General features: G+C 40.9%; 1 protein-coding gene and 1 long non-coding RNA gene across 2 annotated transcripts; both read right to left on the bottom strand.

Annotated features, from left to right (window-relative positions):
• Nucleotides 1–26,998, bottom strand: slc35f3b (solute carrier family 35 member F3b). Its single transcript, XM_028603611.1, has 7 exons — nucleotides 26,765–26,998; nucleotides 16,956–17,298; nucleotides 7,787–8,006; nucleotides 3,569–3,694; nucleotides 2,853–3,045; nucleotides 2,615–2,704; nucleotides 1–2,303 (listed from the first exon to the last, which is right to left on the bottom strand). The coding sequence occupies exons 1-7, from the start codon at nucleotides 26,838–26,840 to the stop codon at nucleotides 2,062–2,064; spliced, it is 1,290 nt and encodes a 429-aa protein (XP_028459412.1). The 5' UTR covers nucleotides 26,841–26,998; the 3' UTR covers nucleotides 1–2,061.
• Nucleotides 13,803–15,323, bottom strand: LOC114572148 (uncharacterized). The gene is made up of 3 exons (XR_003694738.1): nucleotides 15,284–15,323; nucleotides 13,982–14,041; nucleotides 13,803–13,843 (listed from the first exon to the last, which is right to left on the bottom strand). It is a non-coding gene; the product is annotated as an uncharacterized LOC114572148 (long non-coding RNA).
• Nucleotides 26,999–27,209: the final 211 nt, after the last annotated feature.

Raw genomic sequence — 27,209 nt, 5'->3', positions numbered from 1 at the left:
TTGAAAAGAAATCTTTTATATAGTACATGTGATTACACTTGAAGACACCCAACAGAAGATCTAATAAACCCATCATTTATTCACGCTCTAAATATTTCTTCCTCAAATGTGATAATCATATGTTGCATCTCAGCGTAAAAATCATCATTCCTTACAAAGGTTTACAATTATGTCTAGCAATAATTCCAGAGGAATACAATATTATAATTTATTGTCATAGAGCATGACAATGGGAAACAGTGCTAATGTATTCTATTGCAAAACAAAGAAAAGGCAGTGAAGTGGACTTCAGCTGTATCTGCTCATACAGTACATGTGCATGCTTGTCTTGCAGATTTCACTCACTGTGCCCTCGAAGTTAGACAGCAACCAAATGCAAAAATATAAAAAAGTCCTGTGCGATGCGTCAAGAGTTAGTTCCAAAAAACGTCGGTCAGGTGAGAACAAGAAGGATACAGTAGTATTAAAGAGTGTCTCTGAAGCAGTCTGTAGTGGCACTGTAAAATACAGATGGCACGTAGCGAGCATGTGTGGTCAAGTGATGTTCATACATTCACAACAAGGCAGAGTTTCCACCAGTCGCTTTACAAGTCGTGTGCCTCGGTCGCTCTCAGGTCCATCTAAGTTGTTAACTTGCCTCAGAAATGTGATTGATGGAAACAGAAACACTAAGACATTTTTTTTTTTTTTTGACAAAGAGCCGAGGTGGACAAATGGGAGCCATTCTCATGTGTCAGCTCACCTCTCCTCAATGCACAGTGAGACAGTTTTCATCTACTGTCTGTTATTGTCTCCAGGAAAAACTTTTAACCGATAATTGCCGAAGATCAGTTTGTGTGGATATTAAGTCTACAAAGTTAAATGTAATAGGAATTCAAAAGGAGGCTCAGTGATAACTAGGTCGATGTTTAACGTTATTAAAGGGGTAGTTCCAAGTTTTCATGATGTCTTTTTATAAGCTGTTATGTTAGTTATACCTGAAACATTAATTGTGAAAATGGACCGGCTTATGGACAGTTAAAAAAAACAACATTTTATATTACTTGAATGACAATACATGTCCTGCAAATTCATGTATTACCAGTATTGTTTGCTGCCAGTGTCTCGGCAACAGAAAATGCGAGGCAAGTGCTTTATGAATAGACTGAAAGCACTTGAACCATCTCATGCACTGAAAACGTAGAGATACTGGATCTCTCGTGACTTAACGGTGGGCCGGAGCAATGGGTGTCAGCTTTGACTAGAGTGGGAGTTTAGCCCCAGGAAAGCTCATAACCACAGGGAGCCAATCAGTGTGGTCAAAAAGGACCTGACCTCTTCTCTCAGAGTTAACAAAGAGAGGTGTTGCGAAAAGCGTCTTCATCTCTAGATTGATCGTCGGGTGTCCAGACAGGTCCCTTCACACCAGATTAGCCCATTGGGTCCACAGCTCCAGGACATGCACAACGTGAGACACAGCTATGTACAATGCATGAAAGGCAGGTATTTGTCATTTATGTTTACACCTGAGGGACACCACTGTGGGCCCCCTTTGTTTTCAGGCATTCAGCATTTTAGGCATTCTTCTTTGGATCTCAAAGTTGTGTAAATGTGTACATGTTAAAGACAGCAAGTCCACGCGGTGCTTTGAAAAAGTTTTTTTTTTTTTCTCAAAACTGAAAAATATCAGGCAAGTTGGCAAGTCTTCCCAGGCGCAAGAATGTAGTGAATCCATGGAATGATAAGGAGGTACAACTAAATGATTACATGACTCCATCAGCTACACCTGATAATCTTTTGGGTAAGAGGGGTTACAATTGATATTGTCCATGTCCATGCACTAACTCTGATCATTTCTAAGTGGAATGGACGCCAAATGAATGATACACAATTTGTGCCTCCTGACCATCTCCCCTCTTGACCAAAATGTTACTGATAAGAGGGCAGTCTAAAATACTTTTTTCATCCAGGGAGCTTCGTGAAAGAGAGCGCAGGTCAAATGTGCCGACATCGAGGTGGTAACGTGTCTCCCTCCCTGTGTCTCTCTCTGTGTGTATGTTTGCATGGTGATATTTCATGGAATCAATGTGCAAATGTTGACATGGAGGTCCTGGCTCTCCCTCTCCAGTTGAGCCCTGTGGTGGTGCCCACCTCTCCACTGCTCTCTGCTGGCTCGTCACGTTTGCGCAGCTTTGTGCTGAGCTGGATGATGCACTGGTCCCAGTCCTCGGGTAACAGCAGCATGAGGAAACCCAGGAAAATGATGAACACCGCAATGAGGCGCACTGTGTTGAAATTGATTTCACATGTGTAGAGGTCCACCACTGTAAAATTAGGAGGAGGCATTAGTATGAACATATGAAGGAATTTGCTAATATTGTGCCAAACAAACAAGAATTGATAGGATTAATGTAAATATTAAATGTGTGTGGAAAAGTGGAATGTTATTCACTATGGTTAATTTGTTTGTCACAGAAAACCTCAAAGCATACAATGAGAAGGAAACCAATTTGAAATTTAAATTATATTGATCAAATATAGATGATAACTTTTGGGGGGATTTTAATGCCATCAAATATTAAATGGTGGCCAGATTGAAAAAAGTTAGGTCTGGGAGGAAAGCCAAGAGACTTACTGGCATTTACAGGGACACTTAGGACAATGCCAATGGAGATCAATGTTGGGTATGTTATCGCAATGCCAAAGTTCACCAGGACGTTGAAAGCTGTGGGAAGAAGCACAATAAGAGCAGCAGCAGACTACAAAACGAGGGTGTGAAACCACAAAACTTCCAAAATGATATTCATGGGTTGCATAATAATTGCATTATCAGATTTAGGCACAACATTGCTCCATAAGTCATCTTTCCGTACCAAACTGCAGGCCTGCAACCCCACAGAGGTAGGCCCAGGGGATGTCTCCAAGTGAGCCGATGTACTCCACATGTGAAAAATACAGGATGACCGGAACAAAGCTAAGGAAAACAAAGTTGGCGCTTCCAACAATGCTCAGAAAGAGTGCAGCCTCTCCAAATTTGGCACTGCCCAGGACCATCTTGAAGAGCACCTGAGGACAGACAGGTGGGAGAGTCATGAATGCACAAAATCTGCCCCCTTGAGGAGCAGAGGGATATTGCAGAGGAATGCATCTGCCAAGTACCTGCCATGTTTCTGGAACAGGGTCGCTGCTGTCTGTTTATCACCTTAGGACAGCACAGACAGCAGGGCAGAGGAGACCAGAGCGCAGTCAAAATATAGCTATCTGTCCCCTAACCTCCTTGTTCAGGAAATTGCAGCCCGAGGTCAGCAACCAAACACTCACATATCACACACTTCTGTCAGCTGAGTCTTACATTTCATAATCTCCTCCTGTCTCCTGCCACCTGGTTACATAAGTAGAAGGCAGCTAGTCCAGGATTTCTTATATAAGACAAGACTATTTACAGTATACATAATTTATGTGTTATGTTATTGCTATTTAAAAAAAAAATGTATTCCAGTGCAAATGAAGGTGTCACTACAAGAGAGGTTTATGGAAGGACACAAGCTTAGTAATGTTTTTTTACAATTGATCTATTGCAAAAATATACCTTGTAGAGGGCTGACATCGAAGCAGAGGCCACGACCAAAGTAATGCCGATGACTGAGTGGCTGTGGAATCCATCAGCATAGGTCATCATTACAATGCCTGCTATGGCCAAGATAGCAGCTACTATCTGTAGAGAAAGAGAGAGAGAGAGAGAGAGAGAGAGAGAGAGAGAGAGAGAGAGAGAGAGAGACACACAGAGAGACAGAGAGAGAAGGAGGAACATCAGCGAATGACGGATGGACTACACGCTGCTCGCAGTGTGGTGATAAAGACACCCGAGCCTTTCCTGCTGTGTAGGGACACAGCAGGCACACATGGCACATTGTTTTTCACTGCAGAAGCATCACGGGACACGGCTTGTAATGGTGTGATTAAAATTTGGAGCTTATTTTATCCTCCGCAGTCTGCTCATTTGGTATTTACGTTTTCTCACATTCAGGCAAACACAAGCACTTATGCACCCTCAGTGGTGGAATGTAACTAAGTACAGTTACTCAAGTACAATTTGGAGGTATTTGTACTATTTTATGCTACATTATACTTCTACTTGACTGCATTTTGGATTGGATGTTACTTTTTACTCCACTACATTCATTATTTGGTTTCTTTTCAGATTAAGATTTTACATAAAATGCATATTAATACATGAAATAAACTAATAAAATACAAAAATGTAACTAGTGGTTTCAGCTTTTTTTGTGTACTTGTGACCCTTACTGTACATAAGTTGTTGGTTGTTCCACCAAAAAACCGAACCATATTTCTCCTTTAAACCTCTCACATGGTTTAATTTTAATAACTGTTTGAGGTACCAAATAAGTAAAACTCTCCAATATTTGTCAGTAAAGTCAAAGATTGTTTTCGTCTTTCCTCTCCTATTAAATCATCTGACAACAGCTCAGATTTATGTGAGGTAATAAGTAATATAATTATGTCATATATTATATCAGAGACAGGGGCTGATTTTCTGCAAAACCAACTAATTTTAATACTTTAACTTCATTTATCTGATAATACTTCTGTACTTTTACTTAGTATAAATTTAAATGCAGGACGTACTTGTAGTGGAGTATTTTTTACATTAATGTACTGGTACCTTTACTTAAGTAAAGGATCTGAGTACATCTTCCACCACTGTACACACTCCAAATGAAACTGTTCTCAGATTCACAGCGCACATGCTTTCAACACAGCCAGCAGCTTCTACAGTGTTGGCTTGATTGTCTGACATTGATTTTCGTTACACTACCATCATGTTTACAAACCAAATACCCCCCCCCCTCTCTCCCCCTGATCTGCCAGCCCCCCACTCCTCACACCCACTCCCATTCCCTGCCTCTGCAATTATCACAGCTTCAAAATGCCACCAAACCATGTTTGATCCCGCTTTAAATCAGCCGTGAAGAATCCATACCAAAATCTTTCATCTACGCTCTATGCACTTAACGTTTGTCCTTGCTTAATGTTTGAGTGCATTTGTGTGTGAGAGTGTTCAGCTGAAGAATAGCAATGGGGACAGGGTGCCGTCCAGCTGAGTGGATAAGCTGTGCATTAAAAAGGTGTCAGGAAGATAAATGAGCCGTATGTTTTTGCTTGGCCAAAGCCCTTGGGCACCTTTGGCAAAATGGCTGTTTCTGCAGTGCAGGCTGGCTGTCAATCACAGCTACACCTTTCTTCTCGTGATGGACTGTTTGCTTACAAGGTCAGCGACCACACATGTGCTAGTGTTTTAGTTTCTTGAGATGTTTTAGCACAGCGACGGAGGAGGAAAGCATCATGTCACCTGCACATTGAGTAGCTTATGGGATAACAGTGTTATTACTGCAGTATGCAGATGTGGATTAGGCTGTATCTGACTCCCTTAACAATTGATACATCCAAATGCAAGGCACACATTAGCCAAAAGGCTCGTGGATTTATTTCATGACATTCTAACCATTCTGACTTTGCCACCAAAGTGAGCCATTTTTGTATGTACACAATATCACTGAAACAACATGTTTAATCCCTGTTTAATAAGGATGATTTAGCATCCCAAATCTTTCTCTCTCCCCTCCTTCCCTTTCATGACAAACTTGTCCAAGATCCCCTGCTTTGCTGCAGACATCCAAACACTGCAATCCCCACCACCAAGCAAAAAGAGAGAGAGAGAGAGAGAGAGAGAGAGAGAGAGAGAGAGAGAGAGAGAGAGAGAGAGAGAGAGAGAGAAAGAAAGAGAGGCTGGGGGAGTAAGACAGAGAGAAGCAAGATTATTACAGTACTTGTCTCTTACTGATGCCTTTCATCGCAGATAATGGGGGTTGGGAGTTAGGGCATGCACAAGGGAGAGATGGGCTAGTTGGGAGTGTGTGAAAGAGAAAAGGGGGAAAGCCATTCTGCAGAGTGCAGGGCGGCTGCAGATATGAATGCATCTGAGGAGTGCAGTGGGGAAGGGAGCGGGATATACCTCAATTCACAAACCCTCACTCCTTCTCTCTCTTCATCCGAACAAAATCATCTGACAAAAACACACACAGACACACACCAGGAGGCCCATTTGAAGGACACAGTGATCACTGGTGGGAAAGCAAGTGGTCACAAACGTACCATGCTCTCTACTCCTGAACCCTGCTTGTGTGTGTGCAGCTCACACATTCAGCTGCAAATTCAGTCAGAGCAACACTACACATATTATTTGCGTTCCATTCAGAGTTATGTACACACCGCCAACCGGCACCGTCAGACACCGCCTAGAGCCCGGGTCTGTCCGAGGTTTTCTCCCTAAAAGGAAGTTTTTCCACACCACCCGGGGTTTCTTGCCACTGTCACACTAAATGCTTGTTCTTGGGGGAATTACGGGAATTGTTGGGTCTTTGTAAATTATAGTGTGGTCTAGACCTATTCTATCTGTAAAGTGTCTTGAGATAACTCTTATAAATAAAATGGAATTGAATTGAATTGAATTTTGTGTGTCATTATGAGTAAACTTTAGTGCACATAGAGGTGATGCATACACACCAGGACTCAATTTAGGTCCACACTTTACCATAAGCGCTTAGAGGAAATAGTGGACTCTCCACCAAAGCAAAGAGAGATATAAGAATAATAAGAAGCCTAAAGGCAAGTGAAGGTTGTCATTTTATCTAATGTAATCCAACATACAGCGAGCATTTGCCTGACATATTGGTAAGTTATTGGACAATACTTTTTTTTTTTAAGATTAGTTTTTTGGGCATTTTTAGGCCTTTATTGACAGGACAGCTGAAGAAATGAAAGGGGAGAGAGGGGGGAATGACATGCAGCCAAGGGCGGAGTCAAACCCAGGCCTGCTGGGTCGGGGAGTAAAACTCTATATATGGGCGCCCACTCTACCAACTGAGCTATCTGGGTGCCCGATACTGGCTTTTTAGAGATATTATGCTAATAGAAGCACAGACATGTAACATAGACAAAAAAATATTCAGCAGTTTTGTCTTTGTCTATGTTAATGGATGATGTTCACTACCCCTCCAAGGGGTCACAAGATGAACTTGATGGGTGGGGGGGTGATTTACAGGACACGAAAAAAGAAAGAGCATATTTCTGCTACACAAAATGTTTTATTTTTCTGACTTTTCCGTAATCTTGGCTTGGTTCTTTGATGGCATATGCCTCCACAAGGCTTTGAATATTCTCAAATTGAGTCAATCTAGGAAGGAAAAATCACTATTTGATGGAGCTACTCATATATCAGATTTTCATGATTCATGATAACTTAAATATACATAATGGAATCGGCCTGAAAAGTACAGTACTGGCCAAACTCTAATCTTAACTGAATTTAGTAGACTGCGGTAGAGACTGTGGTATTAAAGATAAAACGAGGATGGTCAAACGTTCAATTAAAAGATAATATCGCTCCATATTGTTGATTCCAAAAACCCAAAGCTACATTGATAACATGTAACCTCATACAAGCGAACGTAATAGCACATGGACACAAATAACTTTCTTTTACCGGTTGCTTGTTTGTTTGTTATTATGTTGCTTATTGTTGTTTTTATAGTGTAGCCTAAAGGCTAAATAATAGTTTTACTATTAACTTTATTTGTGACCTGTGCTTGACTCATGCTCTCTTTTAAAAATGTACCGGGCAACATGTTCAACAACCACACTCGCTCACACTCGCGCGCACACACACACACACACACACACACACACACACACACACACACACACACACACAGGCAGATGTACTCACCCTGACCCCCATGAAGCGGTCTCTTAGTACAATCCAAGACAGCAGGAAGACGAAGGCCTTGTTACAACAGAAGAGCGCTGACACGTCTGTTGTGTTGATCTTCCTGAGGGCCTGCAGGTACAGGTAGTTGGTGAGGATCCACAGCAAGCCAAAGGGAGCTATCTTGGTCAAAAACACCTTGGGTGTCAGTCCATCATCCCCGAAAAACCTACAGCACTCCCTGTGCAGATACATAATGCAGAGCACAGGGTTAGCATATTGAAAAATGTGGTATGACTAATTTAAGAGTTGATGAGTTTTTACGGTCTGGGACTTTACAGTAATCAATATTTATGAACACAAACAGCTCCTTCTGAACAAATGATACCAGAGAACATTGCATCGCAGCGCATGTGGGACTGAGAGAAATAAGTAAATATTTACAAATACAATCAGATCTGCCACAAGGCATTAAAGTTAAATATTTCTGATCTGTCTCCATTAATGAAAGTAAACTAATTATTTCCTCCTCTGGTATATGATTTGTCTTTACCAGGTGGAGGCTCCAACATGTCCATATATTATAAATACACTAGGGACAGTTCATGCAAACTTATGCATGTTCAATATATGTGGCAAGTTTGTGATGACTCAGTATAATGAATGATAGTGAGCTCAGTCTTACTGGATATACTTTGGAAGTTAAACTTAAACTGGTGATCGATGACGAAGAGTCAGTCTGGTGACATTTTGTTATCTTTATGAAGTGATTCAACTTCAAGGGCTGGACTTGATCCTTGTCTAAAAAGTGTTTAACTGCACACAAGTAGTCAAATATTTGAAAAGGATGAAAATGCCCTTAAATAAAAGCAGACAGTCGAAAGCTATTTGCCTGACTGACAGTCAATGTGTCACAATGTAACGTGAGAGAGGAACCAAAGCGTGACATTATGTATCAGTATCAAAATACTTGATAGTGATCCTGTCTACTCTGTTACTATGTTCGGAAATGTTCTACTCAGTAAGACGTTACATTGCATCAGTCTGCTGTGATGCCAAGAAAAACTACACCCCCCCCGAGTCAAAATATAACATTTTCGAGTTACTAGCATTTTGATTGTGCTCTTGAGTTACACCGTTTACTCTGAAAGCTGCTGGCCCTGTGAAAGTAATGAAGCAGCATGAGCTGGAGCGGCGTTGTTATGAATCAGCTCCAGAAAGCTGAGTCTGCAGCACTAAACTCACACCCCCTTTATAAACACATTGATTCAGTGGCAATCACATTAAAGTCTATCATCATTTCATTACAGACACTAGATACACCACCTTCAAATCCAAACCACTGGATAGTTTGTGGTTTGTTTCTGCTGTACTGCTGCACTTGTGAGACCTGTAATCTGCATTGATTTTGGAACGCCTTCCAGCTCTACAACTGCGCTGAGGAAGGTTGTAGAGCAGCATCCAGCAGCAAAATGTTTCAAATCTGCAAGTCGTTCTCTGGTGGTAGACATTTTAAAGAGCGTGGACATCATTTGTATTTGGTTTCCTTGGTATTGAGAAAATTGAAATCAGCCATAGAAGTCCATTTATTAGCTTTTTTTCCGAGCTTTTAAGTCAATTAAGCAACTTAACTGAGCAAGCTCCAAGTCTGCAATATTAAAGCCTAAGGAAAAAAAGCTAGTAAGTGGACCTTGGACAAACTACTGTCTCCAAGGTCAAGAATGAAATGTAATGCTCAACTCTTACACACTAATTGTTATTTTAGCTCCCCAGTGAAAAACTCATGCAAAAGGTTTCATTAACTGAGAAAAACACCCTTCACACTGACAACTTTTGAATTAATTCAAAAGACTTTTAAAATGGTTTCTTAATAACCAAGAACAGACCAACCATTTCAAACTACAGCAAAGAGAAGCATTTACTCCTCATATTGAAGTCAAAACATGAACAAGCAGAACTTGCCGATTTGATTTTATGAGGTGATTTATATTTATGTCTCTTGCAGCGACGATATGTCAGGCAAATCTCAAAAGGTGATGCAAAGAGTGTAATGACGAGCATGTGCCTTTTACAGTGAAGGAGTATCTTTGTATCTCGTATCTATGAGGAGAGACACCAGCTATTATCAACGCCAGGTCTTTGCCTCTACTTTGGTCTCTGATTTAAATAAAGAGACTGGACAGCTATTACAAAATGTCAACTCTTGGTCTCTATTTCGCCGCATTATCTAAGTTTCACCAGCAGGTGGATTTAAATAAACATAAAGGAAACAGAATGTTTGATATTCGGAGCACATCCGCTCCAGCAGAGGAGGAGTGGGAGCCCCAGATCCTTGTGCAATCCTCCCCCCACCACCCCCGGCTCACCCATCCACCACACCTTTCACATACTTCCACTCTCGTTGTCTCTTTGTGCTAAAGTAGCACATCAGGTAGCAGAGATAAGATTTTTGCCCAAAACCCATGATGAATGGATCGTTTTAAGTGTGAATGCACCTCTAACACACTTAAGTTTATATTCTTTAAGTTTGTTGCAGCAGCATAACTAAAGATGGCATTAACCTGATATTACAAATTAAGTTAATGGTGGGCTATTTTGGAAAACAAATATGAACAGGGAGTGTCTGTGCATAACTAACCAGCAAACATGGAGGGTAAACAACTCTGTTCATTCAGTAAGATTATCAACAGGCTTACATTAAGACAATGCTGATATTCCATATTCTGATTGTAAGCAGCTGGCTTGTCTTGCAACATTTTTTGGGGATCCCTATGGAGTTATATTACTGCCATTAGTCAAGATCGCATTATTTCAATTTGAGAGCATTTCTCACTGATATTACGTTCAGATTTCTTGCTCTCACACTCAAATAGTCACTGCTCGCGCTCAAAACCTTGCTCTCACACTCAAATAGTCACTGCTCGTGCTTAGATTTGCTCTGCTTGTGCTCAAACTTTCTGCTTAGACTCAGATATGTTGTTGTTTGGACAGATTTCCTGCTCTCAGCTTTGAACTTTCTCCTCGCACTTAGGCTGATTCTGCTCGCTTGCAAATTTTCTGCTCTCGGATCTCTCCTGCGCGCTTGGATGTTTTTGTGTTATAACCCTGCCAAAAGTCAACAACCAATAGAATGCCAGCTGTAGTGTTGACCAATGAAATGATCCCTGCCCCGTTGAGGGTGCGTTGACTTTACGTTAGAACGTCTGTTGAGGGCGGCTGCACTGTAACCGATAACTGTGACAAAGTTTATATTAACCTGACTCCGCCAGATGGATTGCTTCGCATTTGCTCGGCATATCCATCTGGGAACTTTCCGTTGGAGAACTTTTGGGAAGGGGCGGAAATACTGGTTAGCTGATTGGATGAACCATCTGTTTATCACCTATTGGTGATAGACGGGCCAAATCAACCAATCAGATCCACGAAGCGTATGAAAATACAACCACAAGCCCGCCCCTGCTGCTGCAGGCAAAGCATAGCTCGTTAGCTCAGCATGCAAGCAACATGTCGGTAAAGGAGATTTGCCGTTTTTGTAACGAGAATTTAGCAATAAAAGTCACCATTTCAGGTTCCCGGATCATATTCCAAAAGAAGGATCCAAGAGAAAAAAAGCATTAGCGAGCGGCTAACAGAATTAGGGCTACCGCTGTCTGAAAATACTGGTTAGCTGATTGGATAAACCATCTGTCTATCACCACCTAACCCACCTCAAAACCAACACTGATTGGTCCGGTCGTTTGGTTAACGGCTCCAAATTTTCTCTGCCTCAAGATGCCAGACTGATCTGCGAGTGGAAAACTGGAGCTCGCGAGATCAGGACGGTCTCACGAGGCTAAATTTATATACCCACGCGCCGTTCATTGCTTTATTATAAGTATATGTCAACAATGTGCACAGAATGGTCGACGGACTTTCACCTGCACCCATCAGGAAACGGGAGAAAGCTTTGAAGTGGGACATATGAAGTTATGTCCACAACTACGAGGGTGAGTAACATAACTTAAGCACCTAGCTAGCTAGCTAACATATGGCGCTAGCATATAGCCTAGCTTGATGTCCATAAACAAATAGATTTTCTTTATTGTATAGCTAGATTGAACGACATATGATGGACTGTATGTGTATATGTGATGACCTCACTTTGTATTTTTTCCTCGTTTGGTTAACCATGTTCCTGGGATTTGGCTGATTTCATGTTATAGCCAGTAGTAAAACCTAAACTGTAATATACCTGAAAGAACACCAGAAACTGGATTGTTTGTGTCAGTTTTTGCATCACTGTTGTGTTGTTCATCAGAATTTAGTCTTCATTCCTTCATATAGCATTAGTCTGAAAATGATGACTTCATATCAGTCTGTTTAAAAAGTTGTAACATTAAGTACAATTTCACCACTATAATAAAAACAAATCTAGAAATGATATGCTTTCTTATTTGCTCCTTAAATAGCAGTTATTTGTTTAATTAATACAAAGCAAACTGAACTGAAAAAACAAGTATTTTGTTTTACATTCTTTTCATCCAGCTGGGGCTGAGGGGCTCGACCCCTGTTGATCTGTGTGTGTCATATCACCAACCCATGATAGCTAGAATTCACCCTGCTACTCCAGATCTACCTACTGTATGCCTGACTACAGACTACAACCATCTGGTCCAGATCTACCTACTGTATGGCTGACTACAGACTACAACCATCTGGTCCAGATCTACCTACTGTATGGCTGACTACAGACTACAACCATCTGGTCCAGATCTACCTACTGTATGGCTGACTACAGACTACAACCATCTGGTCCAGATCTATCTACTGTATGGCTGACTACAGACTACAACCATCTGCTCCAGATCTACCTACTGTATGGCTGACTACAGACTACAACCATCTGCTCCAGATCTACCTACTGTATGGCTGACTACAGACTACAACCATCTGCTCCAGATCTACCTACTGTATGGCTGACTACAGACTACAACCATCTGGTCCAGATCTACCTACTGTATGGCTGACTACAGACTACAACCATCTGCAAGTTTTGTTTGTAGTGAACATCAACAGCTGCACTAAAAGTCTCTTGGGTTCATATGGGACTTGGTTGTTCTCCATACTGCATCACACACTATATTATATTAGTATATTTTTTGTTTTGTTATATTAGTACAAACAACAGTAAGTATCATTACTTAACCACAGTATATATTATTCTGGTGTACACTGTTGACTTGACTCTAATACAGACAACAGTAAGTATCATTACTTAACCACAGAATATATTATTCTGGTGTACACTGTTGACTTGACTCCATGCTATTGATTATACATCACTTTAGCTTACCACTACCTCATAACTTAACCTTAATTGCTCTTGTATAGTTCATTTATTTTCTACTAGTTGTATATACCTCTTATTTAATTGAATTATTCTTAATTTGTGTTGCAATACCTGAATCATCCCTCTTGTGAGCACTAGGCTTATCTTATCTTTATTCATAACCCTGCTTACAAACTCACCTTAACCTGAGTCATCTGTTTGCCAATATCAATGTTCCTGCTACAGTAAATCCTATAGGAAAATTGTTCTGCTTTCACCGTAGTATGAACCATACACTTTTAAGGTTTTGTGTCAAATATTGTGCAATTTGTTATGAATTACTCATTGTTTTGACAAGGTAAATTAAAGCTATTTACCAAGTGTCAGCTCTGGTCAATTTAATTGTACTGTTTTTTTTTTATAAATGTTATGGAAAATGAAAAAAAACAATTTGCCTTGATCAGGGTTTTAATTTGTTGCAAATATGAACATGGTTTTAATAATCTGTATCTTATTGCTCTGAAAAACTACAATGATTTAAGAAATATCAGTGATACTTATCAACATTTATTGAATTGATTGAATATATTGGCAGACATTACAGGCACCTATTCATATCAACAGAGAAAACAATAGTTTGTTCTCTCTTTTATCACTTTGATTATGCAGGTGATGGTGCAGAAAGAGGGGTGAAGTCCTTGTAGATCTCTGGCACTTTGAGGACAGAAAGATCCAGCAACTCTCCACTGTTGTCTTTGTATAGTATGCTCCTATTAAAGACAAATTCAAAGACATCAACACATAAGATATTAGGTGTACATAGCTTTCTTTAACATCATTACTATATATATATATATATATATATATATATATATATATATATATATATATATATATATATACCTTACCTTATCTGATTTGGTTTTGTGGATATCAGTAATTTTCTCTCCCAGGCCTGGTTGTGCACCCTGTGAATTTAAGCAAGAAACATAAATGATAAGTGTATGTAACATGATTTTACTATTATATTACAACAGGGGTACTTCAGTCACACCTAGAAGAAGAGAAACAAACAAACAAAACACTTGTTGTTTTCTGCTCAGTTTGCTTTGTATTAATTAAAAAAATAACATATTTAAGTTGCAAATAAAGCATATCATTTCTAGATCTGTTTTATTATAGTGGTGAAATTGTACTTAACAGACTGGGTCCGTGTACTTTTTCATTCATTCGATTTTCATTTCATAAACAGGTATTATAAAACAAAAAACAAATGGTTATTTGGATAACAAAACTTAATAAAATATAAAATGTAACGTGCATATAAATAGACGGAATAAATAAAAGTCCCCGGAAATAAATATAAGTAAAACATATGTATTTAGGCTATTGAACTATAATGACTAGCTAATGCCTATATATGTATTGCCTCATTTATGTATTTCATGTTCTATTTCATAGCCATATTTATTATGTAAAGGGTGGCAAAAAACGGATGATCAGTCGCTTAGGAAGTTATAGGCTACAGTTTCCCTCAACTGCAGCTGGGACATTCTAACGCTTAACGTGAAAAAGCTTAAAGTGGTTTAATGTAACTAAACAGTCAGTTATCAGTCACATAACATCCATAATAATTGGATTTGGTTTAGATTTTTTGACAGTTTTCAGTGGTTATGAGGAGCAATATGAGAGAGAAATTTGGTAAACATTGATCATTGCTTAGGTACATTAAACCACATTAAGCTTTTTCACGTTAAGAGTTAGAATGTCCCAGCTGCAGTTGTTTTTTAATACCTGTTTATGAAATGAAAATCGAATGAACGAAAAAGTACACAGACCAGACTGATATGAATTCATCATTTTCAGACTAATGCTATATGAAGCAATGAAGACTAAATTCTGATGAACAACACAACAGTGATGCAAAAACTGACACAAACAATCCAGTTTCTGGTGTTCTTTCAGTTATATTACAGTTTAGGTTTTACTTCTGGCTCTAACATGAAATCAGCCAAATCCCAGGAACATGGTTAACCAAATGAGTAAAAAATACAAAGTGAGGTCATCACATATACACATACAGTCCGTCGTATGTCGTTCAATCTAGCTATACAATAAAGAAAATCTATTTGTTTATGGACATCAAGCTAGGCTATATGCTAGCGCCATATGTTAGCTAGCTAGCTAGGTGCTTAGGTTATGTTACTCACCCTCGTAGTTGTGGACATAACTTCATATGTCCCACTTCAAAGCTTTCTCCCGTTTCCTGATGGCTGCAGGTGAAAGTGCGTCGACTATTCTGTGCACATTGTTGACATATACTTATAATAAAGCAATGAACGACGCGGGGATATATAAACTTGGTTACAGTTATCGGTTACAGTGCAGCCGCCCTCAACAGACGTTCTAATGTAAAGTGGATGCACCCTCAACGGGGCAGGGATCATTTCATTGGTCAACACTACAGCTGGCATTCTATTGGTTGTTGACTTTTGGCAGGGTTATAACACAAAAAAATCCAAGCGCGCAGGAGAGATCCGAGAGCAGAAAATTTGCAAGCGAGCAGAATCAGTGCGAGGAGAAGGTTCAAAGCTGAGAGCAGGAAATCTGTCCAAACAACAACATATCTGAGTCTAAGCAGAAAGTTTGAGCACAAGCAGAGCAAATCTAAGCACGAGCAGTGAATATTTGAGTGTGAGAGCAAGAAATCTGAACGTAATATCAGTGAGAAATGCTCTCAAATTGAAATAATGCGCTCTTGACTAATGGCAGTAATATAACTCCATAGATCCCGACCCCAGGTTTGAAACCACTGTATTCATATATTTCCCACAAGGCTTTTCAACAATCTCCACAGGATGTGCCTAAGCATTTCAGCTGTAGGTTTTATCTGTATAAATACGAATAGTGAGGCTATTTGTTCGTTCCAACAAACTTTCCACAAAATGATTTCTAATGACTGCATTGCATTCTGGTCTACTGAGGCTGCTGCTGATGGGGACAGAGAGAAATTGCTTTATTTTGTATGATGGGAAATTGTATGATGTAAAGTCAGTGCATCATCACTGAGCATAGAAAGAAAACAATTCCCTTTGACTTGACTTCATATACACGGTTGATATTTTTCTTGTAGTCATTTCTGTTGTAGCTGCAGAAGAAATATTTGTGATGTGTGTGTATTTGGCTTGGTAGCCATGACAATAAGAAAATAACATTTTTAGCAATTGAACTTGAGAAGTGTTTTAGGGCGGAAAAGATGCACTGTTAAGTAGACCCTTATGAACTGAAATTCATAAACTCCTCCCCCTTATAATGGTACACTGATGCATTGTCAGATTTACTACAATACAACATTGTTCAGGGCACTAAGATTCAGTTTTGCCATTGCATATGATTGCTGTTGATCCCAACCTTAATTTTGAGCTCCATATGAAATCTCTTGTTCAGTCTTGCTTTTTTCCAACTAACGAATACTGTGAAAAGCAGACCCTTACCTCAAGAGTCGTCCATGCTTTTACAGTATTACGTCATGTCTAGACTACTGTAACCCCTTGTTTACCTCGTTTATCTCGACCACTGTGGTCAGCCTCATTTGTATTTAAAGGAACTGTTTTTTTTGCAGGGGCCTCCAGTTTTCAGAGCTGGGACTTCTGGCTGTTCCAAGGTCAATGAAGGTGTTTGTGCTTTTGCTGTTGTTGCTCCTTGACTCTGGAACAGCCTCCACAAAGTCTCAAAGAAGCCAAATCAAAACCTAATTTTAGTTTGGCTTACTTTGTAGATGTAAATTCTTATTTCTCCTTGTCTTATATATTATCTCTCTTTAAAAAGTGATGTGTAAGTAATGTTTACTTGCTCGCTTGCATGCAGTAAGAGTCTTCTCACCTGAATCTCTGTCTGGGCGTCTGCCTCTCTGGACTCTTGCACACATGGCCGAAGTAGTAGAGGGGGAAGAAGAGGCAGTTCCAGGAAGTGGCGAACCAGGTGAGGGTGAAGGGGGCGTCAAACTGCTTAAAGGTCAGCTTGGCCAGCTGAGTAGAGCCTGCCCAGGACGAGCACACACATATCACCATGGCGACTCCCCACAGGGCCTTCCGCACCTGTACGGTTGTTACTCTGATGCAGCAGTGGAGCTTCCGTCTGTTGGAGCCGGACTCCGCTCCGGCCGCAGCACCAGCAGACTGTGCGTCTGTGGTGCCCACCACATTCTCCCTGATGCGGTCTTCTCCTGTGGATGAACACATATGTGTTAGACTGACAACTAAACACACTGAAATGGGTTCAATGATCAGGAATATTTTTTTTCAATAATTTATCAGCTGAGGAATATTGTTATGCCCTTAGAACCATAATTAAGCATTATACATCTCAATGAGAACTAAGACCTTTTACATTAGAGTGTTTTCTCTGTGTGAATGAATTCAGATCACGCGTGTCTTTTTCTGGCTAAAAATAGCTTATTTCACAGTTTAATAGAGTGATCAATCAGACATCTGAGTTTAAAATGTGGTGTTCAAGTGTGACAGGCTGCAGCCAAACAGAAGACAAAAGAGGGCAGATCTGATATCCAATCCAAGACGACCTCTCTCCACCTTGTGAGTTACAATGGTGTGTGGTGTGTCTGTGTGTGTGTGTGTGTGTGTGTGTGTGTGTGTGTGTGTGTGCATGCGTGCGTGCGTCCGTGCATGCGTGCGTGAGTTTGCCCAAGCGCACAAAGGCACACACGGCAACGCTTAACTTTGCTATTGCTCCTGTCAGAACCTGATAGCCTCCATATTTCTTCAATAATGTGGGTATTGAAGCAAAGTGTTGATGTGCTGTTTTCTGTCCCACTCACACCCACTCTGTGCTTCAAAGCTGATTCCCTTACCAAGGTCATTTTGTTATCTCAAGTCACTGAAATCACTCATGGATACTTTGATTATTGTCTCCTCTAAACAATTCAGTTACAGCTGTTTAATCGTAGTGTTGAAGCATAAAAGCAAAGAAGCTCAAACGCAACATAACAAAAGATATATTATTCATACAGGAGATCTACATTCACTCAGCCTCCCTTTATCTCTCAGTGACATTGTGTATTGACAATGAATTAACATATCTTGGCTAAGAATTAGCAGTACAGTAACAAAGAACACCAACACTATCATTAGTAAAGTCCTCATAAATAATTGTATTTGTATTTGAGTCAAACAGAGCCTATAGCTAAACTTTTACCACAGAAAATAAAACCTTTAAATCAGGGGCAGTGTAAGTGAGGGGACAACACAGTAAACAACACCCAACTATATGTGCTCTGTTCATTACGGCTGTACAATAATATGCACCATTCATCTTCTGTAGCTTCCTGCCTTCCAGCAAGTTAAAACTGAGGGATCTCCCTAATGTTGCCTATAGAGGTAATGATGTGCCGCAGGGAGCCTTTTGCCGATTCATCTGCACTGTACAGTGCTGACTGGAATACAGAACACACTTCAAAAGGCCTCTGCAAGACTACCATAAATCTAACTTAGGTTGGGGTTACACTATGACAATTCTCATTGTTCAGCAACAACAGGACACTGAACCATCTCACATTATTTCATCTAGTCAGCACTGATGACACTGTCTGCCTTCATGTTATTGTGATCTGTGCAGTCAAAGGGACACCTATTACCTAAGCACCTTGCTACTATTTTACAAAATAGCTGTATACAAGGGCATCCATCATGCCCAATGAGACGACTCATTCTTCTGGAAGAGCTGCCTCTGACCTTGCCAGGTGGTCTCATCATATGACAGATTAACATCCCTGATGACTATCGCCTCCCATGCTAATGCCCTGGCTTTCCCAGGCTCTCTGCTGAATGCACAAGAGATTCTGATTTCTGTTACGAAAATAAATGTGATGCAATTAAGATGAAAATATGCTGCATAATTTGGGCATCCTGAACAATGCTTCTTGCACCTGAAAAAAAAAGCACTTGACAGCTGTGACAGTTTTGGGGCACATTTGGCAGCAATGAAAGATGATTCAAGATCATTGTCTGTTCCTGCAATAAAATGATGAATCAGCAAATACCAAAAAAGAGACAGTAGCACGTGGATGAATGTCTGTCAAAGTCTTGGGCACAAGGGTGAGAATTAGGTTTCTCTATTCTGAGCTCCAAGCCTCTTTGTCTTGTTCTGAAGGTCATCTCATGTTTACGCTTCCCAGTTTTTGTCCTTCCTGGGCCTCCATCCCACATCCTGTGGCCCTGGCCACTGCTCCATACTGCAGCACAGTTTAATCTTCCAAATGCAGTAATGGGCCAAGCCAATCAGCCCCCAGAGAGGCACTGGGGCCCAGCTAAGCACTTCCAGTTCTGGCACATGTGAACACACTGAGTGAAGTGTCATGACAACATCAAGCGTAGTGATATTCCTTTCACCCAGTAAGCTGTAAGCACAATATTCTGAATTTAATACATTATCTCTTTCATTAAATGAATAAATTATTAATTGAAGCTTCTATGATTAAATGCTGAGGCATGAAGGTATATTAATTTGTTACCCACTGACGCACTGACTCAATGATTTGAAAGTAACGCTTTTGATAGCCTGATGGTGACTAATGATACTGTATCAACCTTGAATGGCGGTGATAACCAATATAGAGCACTGCTGAACTCATCAGTGTGAGAGAGCTGGGTCAGTAGAGTGGCTGAGTGAGATAAAAAAGGCTCCTCCACTAATAGCATTTGAAGCCATTATTACCATGACTGAAACACCCAGGAAGAGTCTCCTTCTGTAACTGCTAAATGATTAACTGATAGCTCTTAACCTTATCTGTTTGTAATCAAATGGCAACTGTCAAGGTCAGACTTTACTGTAGTAAAGAGCCTACAATGCAATCTTTGGATTGATTAAGTGTATTTTTTTTATTATATCTCATAATTAATCTCAGCCTTTTTCATACTAAAACAGATTAAGATTATGTGTAGTTGCAGATTGCTGTATTATAGCAAAGATGTTTAATTTAACACTAGATGAAAATATCTCCACTCATTCAACACAGTCTATGTCCGAATGTGCTTAACTGAATGTAACAGACATCTGTGAAATCACTGGAGACAGGAAAAAAGTGTTGGCATCCTTGCAGGACCAGTTTTGGATCCACTCTGACAGCTCTATGGCTTTTCCAACTCAAATGCATTCATCCCGACAATTCAGCTGAATTAAGGCATACTAACACCTTAGAATTCCATATGCACCGGTAAAGATGATAGAGAAAGTGTTAAAAAATAAGATTTTGCTATGTTATATCTCAGCCCTGCTGAGTCTTTAACATGAGAGAAGAGTGCAACACTTTTCTCCCTAAGTAACATTTTAGAATACAAATCCACTTGTTCTATGCGACATCTCCCCACCTGTGTGTACCACTAAAGGCACAGTAAATCAATCCTATATGTTCATCTGTCTGCCCATAGTGTTTTAGTACACTGAGCACATCATAGGGAGAGTATTGAATATACGTCCTACTTCAAGTAAGGCCGAAGCACCCCAACTGGTGTTGAGATTTATCTGACCAGTCTTCCAGTTTTTCTCCCATCTCAGTCCACGCTTCCCAACCTGCCTCATTCCCACTTGCCCCCCCCCCCCCCCCACCCCTGCAGAATCTGCAGTGCAGATCTCTCCTGCTGATAGCTGCAAATCCCAAACGTGCCAGCAGAGCCCTGCCTGACTGCCTGCTCTCACACTTCACAGAGCCTGGCCATGACAGGCCGTGAAAGCCCAACTATGTCCCTCTGTGGCTCCCTGAACAGGCCACCGCCTACGCCACTCTCTCTGCCGTCCTGCTTCTCCCAAAGCAAGAACAGAGATCCTAGCAGGCAGCAGTGACAATAACGTCAGGCTTGTGTTGGTTCACCAGGGTGGCTGTACAACTGTCTGGAGCGCTTCACTGGGACCTCAAGTTGGAGAGGTTTGACTGTTACACCTTCGTGGGAGTGAGAGTGCACAGCAGCGCTCTGCCTCAGTGATTCAAGGGGGTAAACAGATCAATCACCGATAGACACTTCAGAGGAACTCTTTTCCTTGTCTTACTGTTTCTGCTTGGTGAAGAATATGAATTCACTGGTACAACTTACTCATTATGTCATGCTCATAATCAAACATTATACCATATGCAGTACAATATAATTCAATTTTTTTCAATTTTATTTATAGTATCAAATCATAATAAGAGTTATCTCGAGACACTTTACAAATAGAGTAGGTCTAGACCACACTCTATAATTTACAAAGACCCAACAATTCCAGTAATTCCCATAAGAGCAAGCATTTAGTGCGACAGTGGCAAGGAAAAACTCCCTTTTAGGCAGAAACCTTGAGTGGTGAGTAAAACTTCCTTTTAGGGAGAAACCTAGGACAGACCCAGGCTCTTGGTGGGCGGTTGTCTGCCGGTGCCGGTTGGGGTATGATGAACAATGGCAATTATAGTTACAATAAATATGCAGGGCGTAGCAGGGTGTAGCAGGACATAGCATGACGTAGCATGACGTAGCAGAGCGTAGCAAGGCGTAGCAAGGCGTAGCAGGGCACTGCAGGGCATAGCTGGACATTGCAGGACGTAGTAGGGCACCGCGTGGCATAGCAGGGCTTAGCAGTGCACTGCAGGGCATAGATGGGTGTAGCAGGGCGCCTAGCAGGGCACCTAGCAGGACCACAGCGACAGCTACACCCTCCCCTGCCGGTCTAGGCAAACGTTGCAACTCCTCACTCCCTAAATGTAAGCTTTATCAAAGAGGAGAGTTTTAAGTTTACTCTTAAATGTGGTGATGGTGTCTGCCCCCCGAACCTAGACTGGGAGCTAGTTCCACAGGAGAGGAGCCTGATAGCTAAAGGCTCTGGCTCCCATTCTACTTTTAGAGACTCTAGGAACCACATGTAACTCTGCATTCTGGGAATATAACATTTTACTATAATCTAGATTTTAAAAATGAAAGCGATTCTGATGCAAGGTGAAAATGCAAAATGCTTGTTCTGTCAATCTTTGGCTGTCACACAACATCAATCATTGCATCAGTAGTCTCAATAAAAATAAATCCTTCAATCCCATGTTGACTAATGCAGTTTGTCATTCCTGGCATGTCAAAGTCTGAGCCTTACAGTCTTTATTTGTTTAAAAAGTAAGGCATAATCTGTGAAGTTGTATGATCTTCACATTAGAGAAGGATGGTAGCTTCATCCTAGCAGGTCAGACAGACAGGCAGAAGACAGACAGGCAGCATTCAGTGTCTTTATAATCTCTAAGTCTGACAGACAGTGGGAGTCTGTGATACTTGGCTGTGACAGTTTGGTCAGGCCAAGCTGACAGTCAGAGGCCTTTAAACACAACAGAGCAGGCTCATCTGACAGGCCTGTCTCGCTCAATAACACAACAGAGAGTCAGGTGGCAAACACGCCCTGCCGCGCCAACCAGCTGATAGGTGGGACCACATGGGCTGAGGGGACAAAGGCCCAGGAGGGCAGACAAGGGTGGTACTGTTACTGATCCCGCTCTCCTTAACTCCCGACCGGTTTCTCCTTGAACCTCAAAGGACAACGGAGCAACTTTCTCACTGAGCTGCAAACTTGTTTGTCACTGCCCTGACCTGCCCAGCTGGTTCAACAGATGCTCACAATACAGGTCAATGCTGTGGCCCTCTGATGCCTCATTGGTAAGTGACATGACAAAACACAGGTGCAAGCAGGCCAGTGTGTGTTTGTGTCCGTGAACTGTGTGTTAGAGCAGAGCAATAGCAATTACTCATATTTGGCAGCGGGTACACTGCCCAGCAGTATATCCCCCAGTCCTGAAGCATCCCTCCCTCTCTCTTGCGGTCCCTTACAACAGTGACGATAGCCTGATGGACCTGCAGTTTAACTACTAGACTAGGCTAGACTGGCAAGAGTCCCAGCACTTTCTGCGACAAATCAATATTAAAAAGATTGGCCACAGCGCCCCCGTTGAAGTAATGGATAAGCAACCACCGCAGGTGTACACTTTGAGTGTCTGCCCAAACAGCAGTTTTCCCTGCACCCCAAGGCCGCTTAAAATACAGGAACCCTATTAGACTTACATACACCTGACTTATGACTTTTCTATTTTCGGATATATTTTTTTGCTGACATTATTTTCAGGCTGGTCACAATTAGTTACCACAACTGCTGTAGGGATGGTGGAAATGTTTTGTTATTTGAGCTTTGTAATAATTAGGATTTTTCTCAAAGACACTACGACACAGAACACATTTTTTTATAAGACGTACAAATGAGATATGCAGCAAGGAAGTCATGGCAGCAAACATCAAATGAACATATACATCAATCAATTTAGCACCTAACATCAATCCATCTAATCAGTTTAATATGATTCATTATGGCTTTCTCTGCACCCACACTCTGCATTTATGTAAATAAACTGGAGCAAAAGCTTGGCCTTGTGATAAAACAAAAGCCCTGTCATTGTGTATTCATAACACACCTATCAAGTGAGAAAGGCCTGATTTACTTGCTTTTGCTTTTTGTATTTGAAAGCATTACTCCTCTGACTACCTTTAAAGTCAACTCCAATTACTTTCAAAGGATCAAAGTGAGATGTGCCTTTTTAATGGAGCTTGGAAAGGAAAACTCCAAAATGATCGTCACAGCTGCTTCTGGTGATCTTTTAACACATCTGGTGAAGGTTAAACATGCACACGTATATGTATACTTTTGTTTCGGCAGATGTAGCCTCATCTCCATGCTGAGGTTATTGCTAGTCACACAGGCCTGAATGTACATTTGCATACAAATAAGACAGAGGCAAACAAGTATGAGATGCAAGATTCTATTTATGTCCTTTGTGAGTGCGCTTGAAGGAAACACATCCTGTTATTTTTGTCTTTAACATTGATGATGATTCAGGTTTTTTTCATCAATCACTTCAGGCAATATCCACACAAAGTAATTAGTATAATACTTCTTTAATACATCTTTAAAATCTTGAAGCGGACAGGATACGCTAAATCCATCTCACCGGGAAACACTGAAGATCCTATACTGTGTTAAATGAGTTCATTATCTGTACATTTAAACCTCTACTTCATTATAATTTGCTATGAATCGATTGATGTACAGTAGCCTGTGGCCAAGGTGCACGGAGCCCTGGAGAAAAGGTTCAGTGTGCTGATAATAGCAGCTGGTGAAATATGGCCAGTGTCCTCGGGGATGTATCTGAATCACTTTTCAAATACGCCTGTTCTGTTTCAAAGTGTGTGATGGAATTACAGAGATTAAAGGGATTTTTATGAACTTCTTAGCCCTGCCTCTGATGACACAACACAGACATTCCCCAAAGACATCACCATTAGAAACACATTTGAAGAAAAATCAATAATTATCATCCATGGGCCATTAGTTGGGTTGATTTGTCACAAGAACACATATAGGAAGAGGTGCCTAGCCTCTCGTGATGATGAAACCAATACTATGTCTGATGTCAAAATTGATTGGTTCCATCAAAGCGAGAAGCATCAAAGCAAGAAGCATCACTGCTTCCGACTTGATAATTCCAGAAAAGACGTTAAGTACAAAATGTAAAAATAACTAGAATTTAATGTTGAAATACGAAATAAATCAAATTAGACTTCTGAATTTGGTTTCAGGTCTTGTAATTGCTGTTTGAAGACTGGGCATTGCCCCACTAATACTCCATGGCACCGTGGATGTTTACTGGACACACACAAAAAAAACAAGACAACTGAATATCCCAAACTGAAAAAAAATAACTCTTTGACAGTTGGGTGCAGGTTGTTAGTGGGGAGAACAGAGATTTTGGAGTTGCGGTTACATAAGGAGTGGAGAAAAGCGGTGTGTCAATCCGCTGTTGCCCCCTGTGATTCCCTTTTCCTTCAAAGCAGCTGCTGAAATGGGAAGCCGAACGTTCAAGTGATAAACGCTATAGCTTTGACTTCCTTAAAAAATGTACAATCCTGTATCACCCTCAACACACACATTTACATCCCTTTCCATCCACAGCATAGCTTTAGTTAATTCTGTATATATAAGCTTTTCAAATAACAGCCCACCATCTCAGCTATTCTGAGAATAAAATATTTTGAGCTGACATTCACACTAATAAGCTTAAAAATCGTTGGTAATCCAGCAGCAGTGATTCTGAGGTTACCCAGAATGCCTTACAGTTACCGAATATATGCAACACAGTTTAAACAGCAATAGCATCTGGTTAGTTAATTTGATTTCTGCAGTGTACATATGAAACTGCATGAAAATACCTCATTTATATTCTAGCTGCTGGTCTTGTCCTAAATTATGTAAGTATATATAATATTATAAGTATTTTCATATATTTCCACATTAATAAAACTGTTGTGAACTCCCAAACAATAGGAGGAATAGGTTAAGCTTCACTGACAAGTTTGAGTCAGCAAGCTCTGCAGCTCAGGTTTTTACAACAGAATATGAGAGGTACACAATTCCACAATTATTTATATTATTGTCTTCATAATTAACTTTTGTACTGAACCTTGTTTTAGAGGCTACACTGACATTTTGGCAAATTACCTCCACTTGCTGCACTGTTTAGTCAAGCACTACATTACTGCACTGCACAAACTACAGCTACCAGCAGTGTAACATTAAGCTGATCAAAAAGTAATTATATAGGTAAGTCATCACAACCTCTGAGGACTCTTTTCATGCACCATGACATGTTTATATGTGTTTTAATCATGCAAACATTAATAAAACAATGAAAGTTGAAGACATAAGTGTATGTTTGTAAGTAAGTAAGTCTATTTTTTAGGTGTGTGGGGAATTACTTCAGATGCAAGGCACTAAAATGCTGTGAAATCAGCAGCCAATTTAGTTTTCTCTGGTCTCATGCCAAACACTGAGACATGCACTAGTCCTCTGAGCTGAAGGCGGATTAAAGAATGCATAACACCCCTCCTTTGCACAAGCGTGAGTCATTAGGAGAACATTGTAGAGTCGGGAAGACATGATATGAGACTATACTTGTTCAAGATGGCAGGGCAGGTGATGCAGCAACACACACAGAACCACACACACACACACACACACACTAGCTGTGACTCTTGCAGCCAGTGATGGGTGGAGGGTGTAGAGTGTGAGGGGGAATCCCTGCTGCAATAACAACTTAAGATCCTACCAATGGAGCAGTGCATTTAATGCGTCAATAACATGGCAATGCAGGTCTATTTTAGGCTACATTTTGGGGTTTTCAGCAACATCACACGATGAAAGAAAACCATAAATAAATAATGCGAATAGTGACGACCTGCATGGAATTAATCAGGATGCTGTCTGATGTCAAATTGTTTGCATAAATGTTGTATCATATATTTAACTATAGCCTATTATAAGTTGCGCGCTTGATTGATCCCCGTGTTGTTTTATCTTGCTCGCAGTTCTAAAGTTGCCTCTTGAATGAGATAGCCTACGGGAGTAGCCTTGGGAGAAATATTTCAGCTGAAATCCTTTCTCTCAGATTAACAGAGGGATGCTTCTAAATGTAGAGTAGGTTATTCTGTGAAAAGACATAACAGGCTGCCCAACACACACACACTCACTCACTCAGACACACACACACACACACACACACACACACACACACACACCAGCTCCAGTTTACAGGATTGCAGGCGCTGTAAATAGATATGAACTCTCCCTACCTTCCACTTTGGTGAGGGTGAGCACCGGACTGTTGCACGCGGACAGCGGGGCAACCCTAGCGGAGTGTTTCTTCATGATGGTGAGCTCGGATGGGCTGAGCTCTAAACCGCTTCGACTACATCCCTGAAGCTGATTTGGTGCAGACACCAGACCACTTGATGGGACCCTTGATGTTTCTAGAGCCGGTCTCCTGCTCTCTGTCCCCTCGCATCCATGCAACTCCCTCTTGATGCTTTTTTTTCTACCTCCGTCGTATTCCCCCACCCCCTTCCTCCACTTGCCTTCCCTCCCCAAATCTGCTGTATCCAGTGCGTCCTGGCTGGTCTCTCCTCACGCACAGTCTGGCAATTGCTGCAATTCGCCAACGTCACACATCCATCAGCATCACGATCACCTCCCACCACCCACCAGCCCCTGTCCCAAGGCAGATGTGCCCGGCTGTCC

Source organism: Perca flavescens, chromosome 17 (genome assembly GCF_004354835.1).
Source record: "Perca flavescens isolate YP-PL-M2 chromosome 17, PFLA_1.0, whole genome shotgun sequence".
NCBI lineage: Eukaryota > Metazoa > Chordata > Actinopteri > Perciformes > Percidae > Perca > Perca flavescens.
This window is presented reverse-complemented; position numbering and strand designations above follow the sequence as displayed.

What these genes read in the sequence shown, in the direction of transcription:
- slc35f3b (XM_028603611.1), bottom strand. Translation starts at nt 26,840, where the DNA reads ATGAAGAAACACTCCGCTAGGGTTGCCCCGCTGTCCGCGTGCAACAGT. An exon ending in CACCCTCACCAAAGTGGAAG is followed by an intron (nt 17,299 to 26,764) that starts GTAGGGAGAGTT and finishes GTTCATCCACAG; the next exon opens with GAGAAGACCGCATCAGGGAG. An exon ending in CGATGTCAGCCCTCTACAAG is followed by an intron (nt 3,046 to 3,568) that starts GTATATTTTTGC and finishes GTCTGTCCTCAG; the next exon opens with GTGCTCTTCAAGATGGTCCT.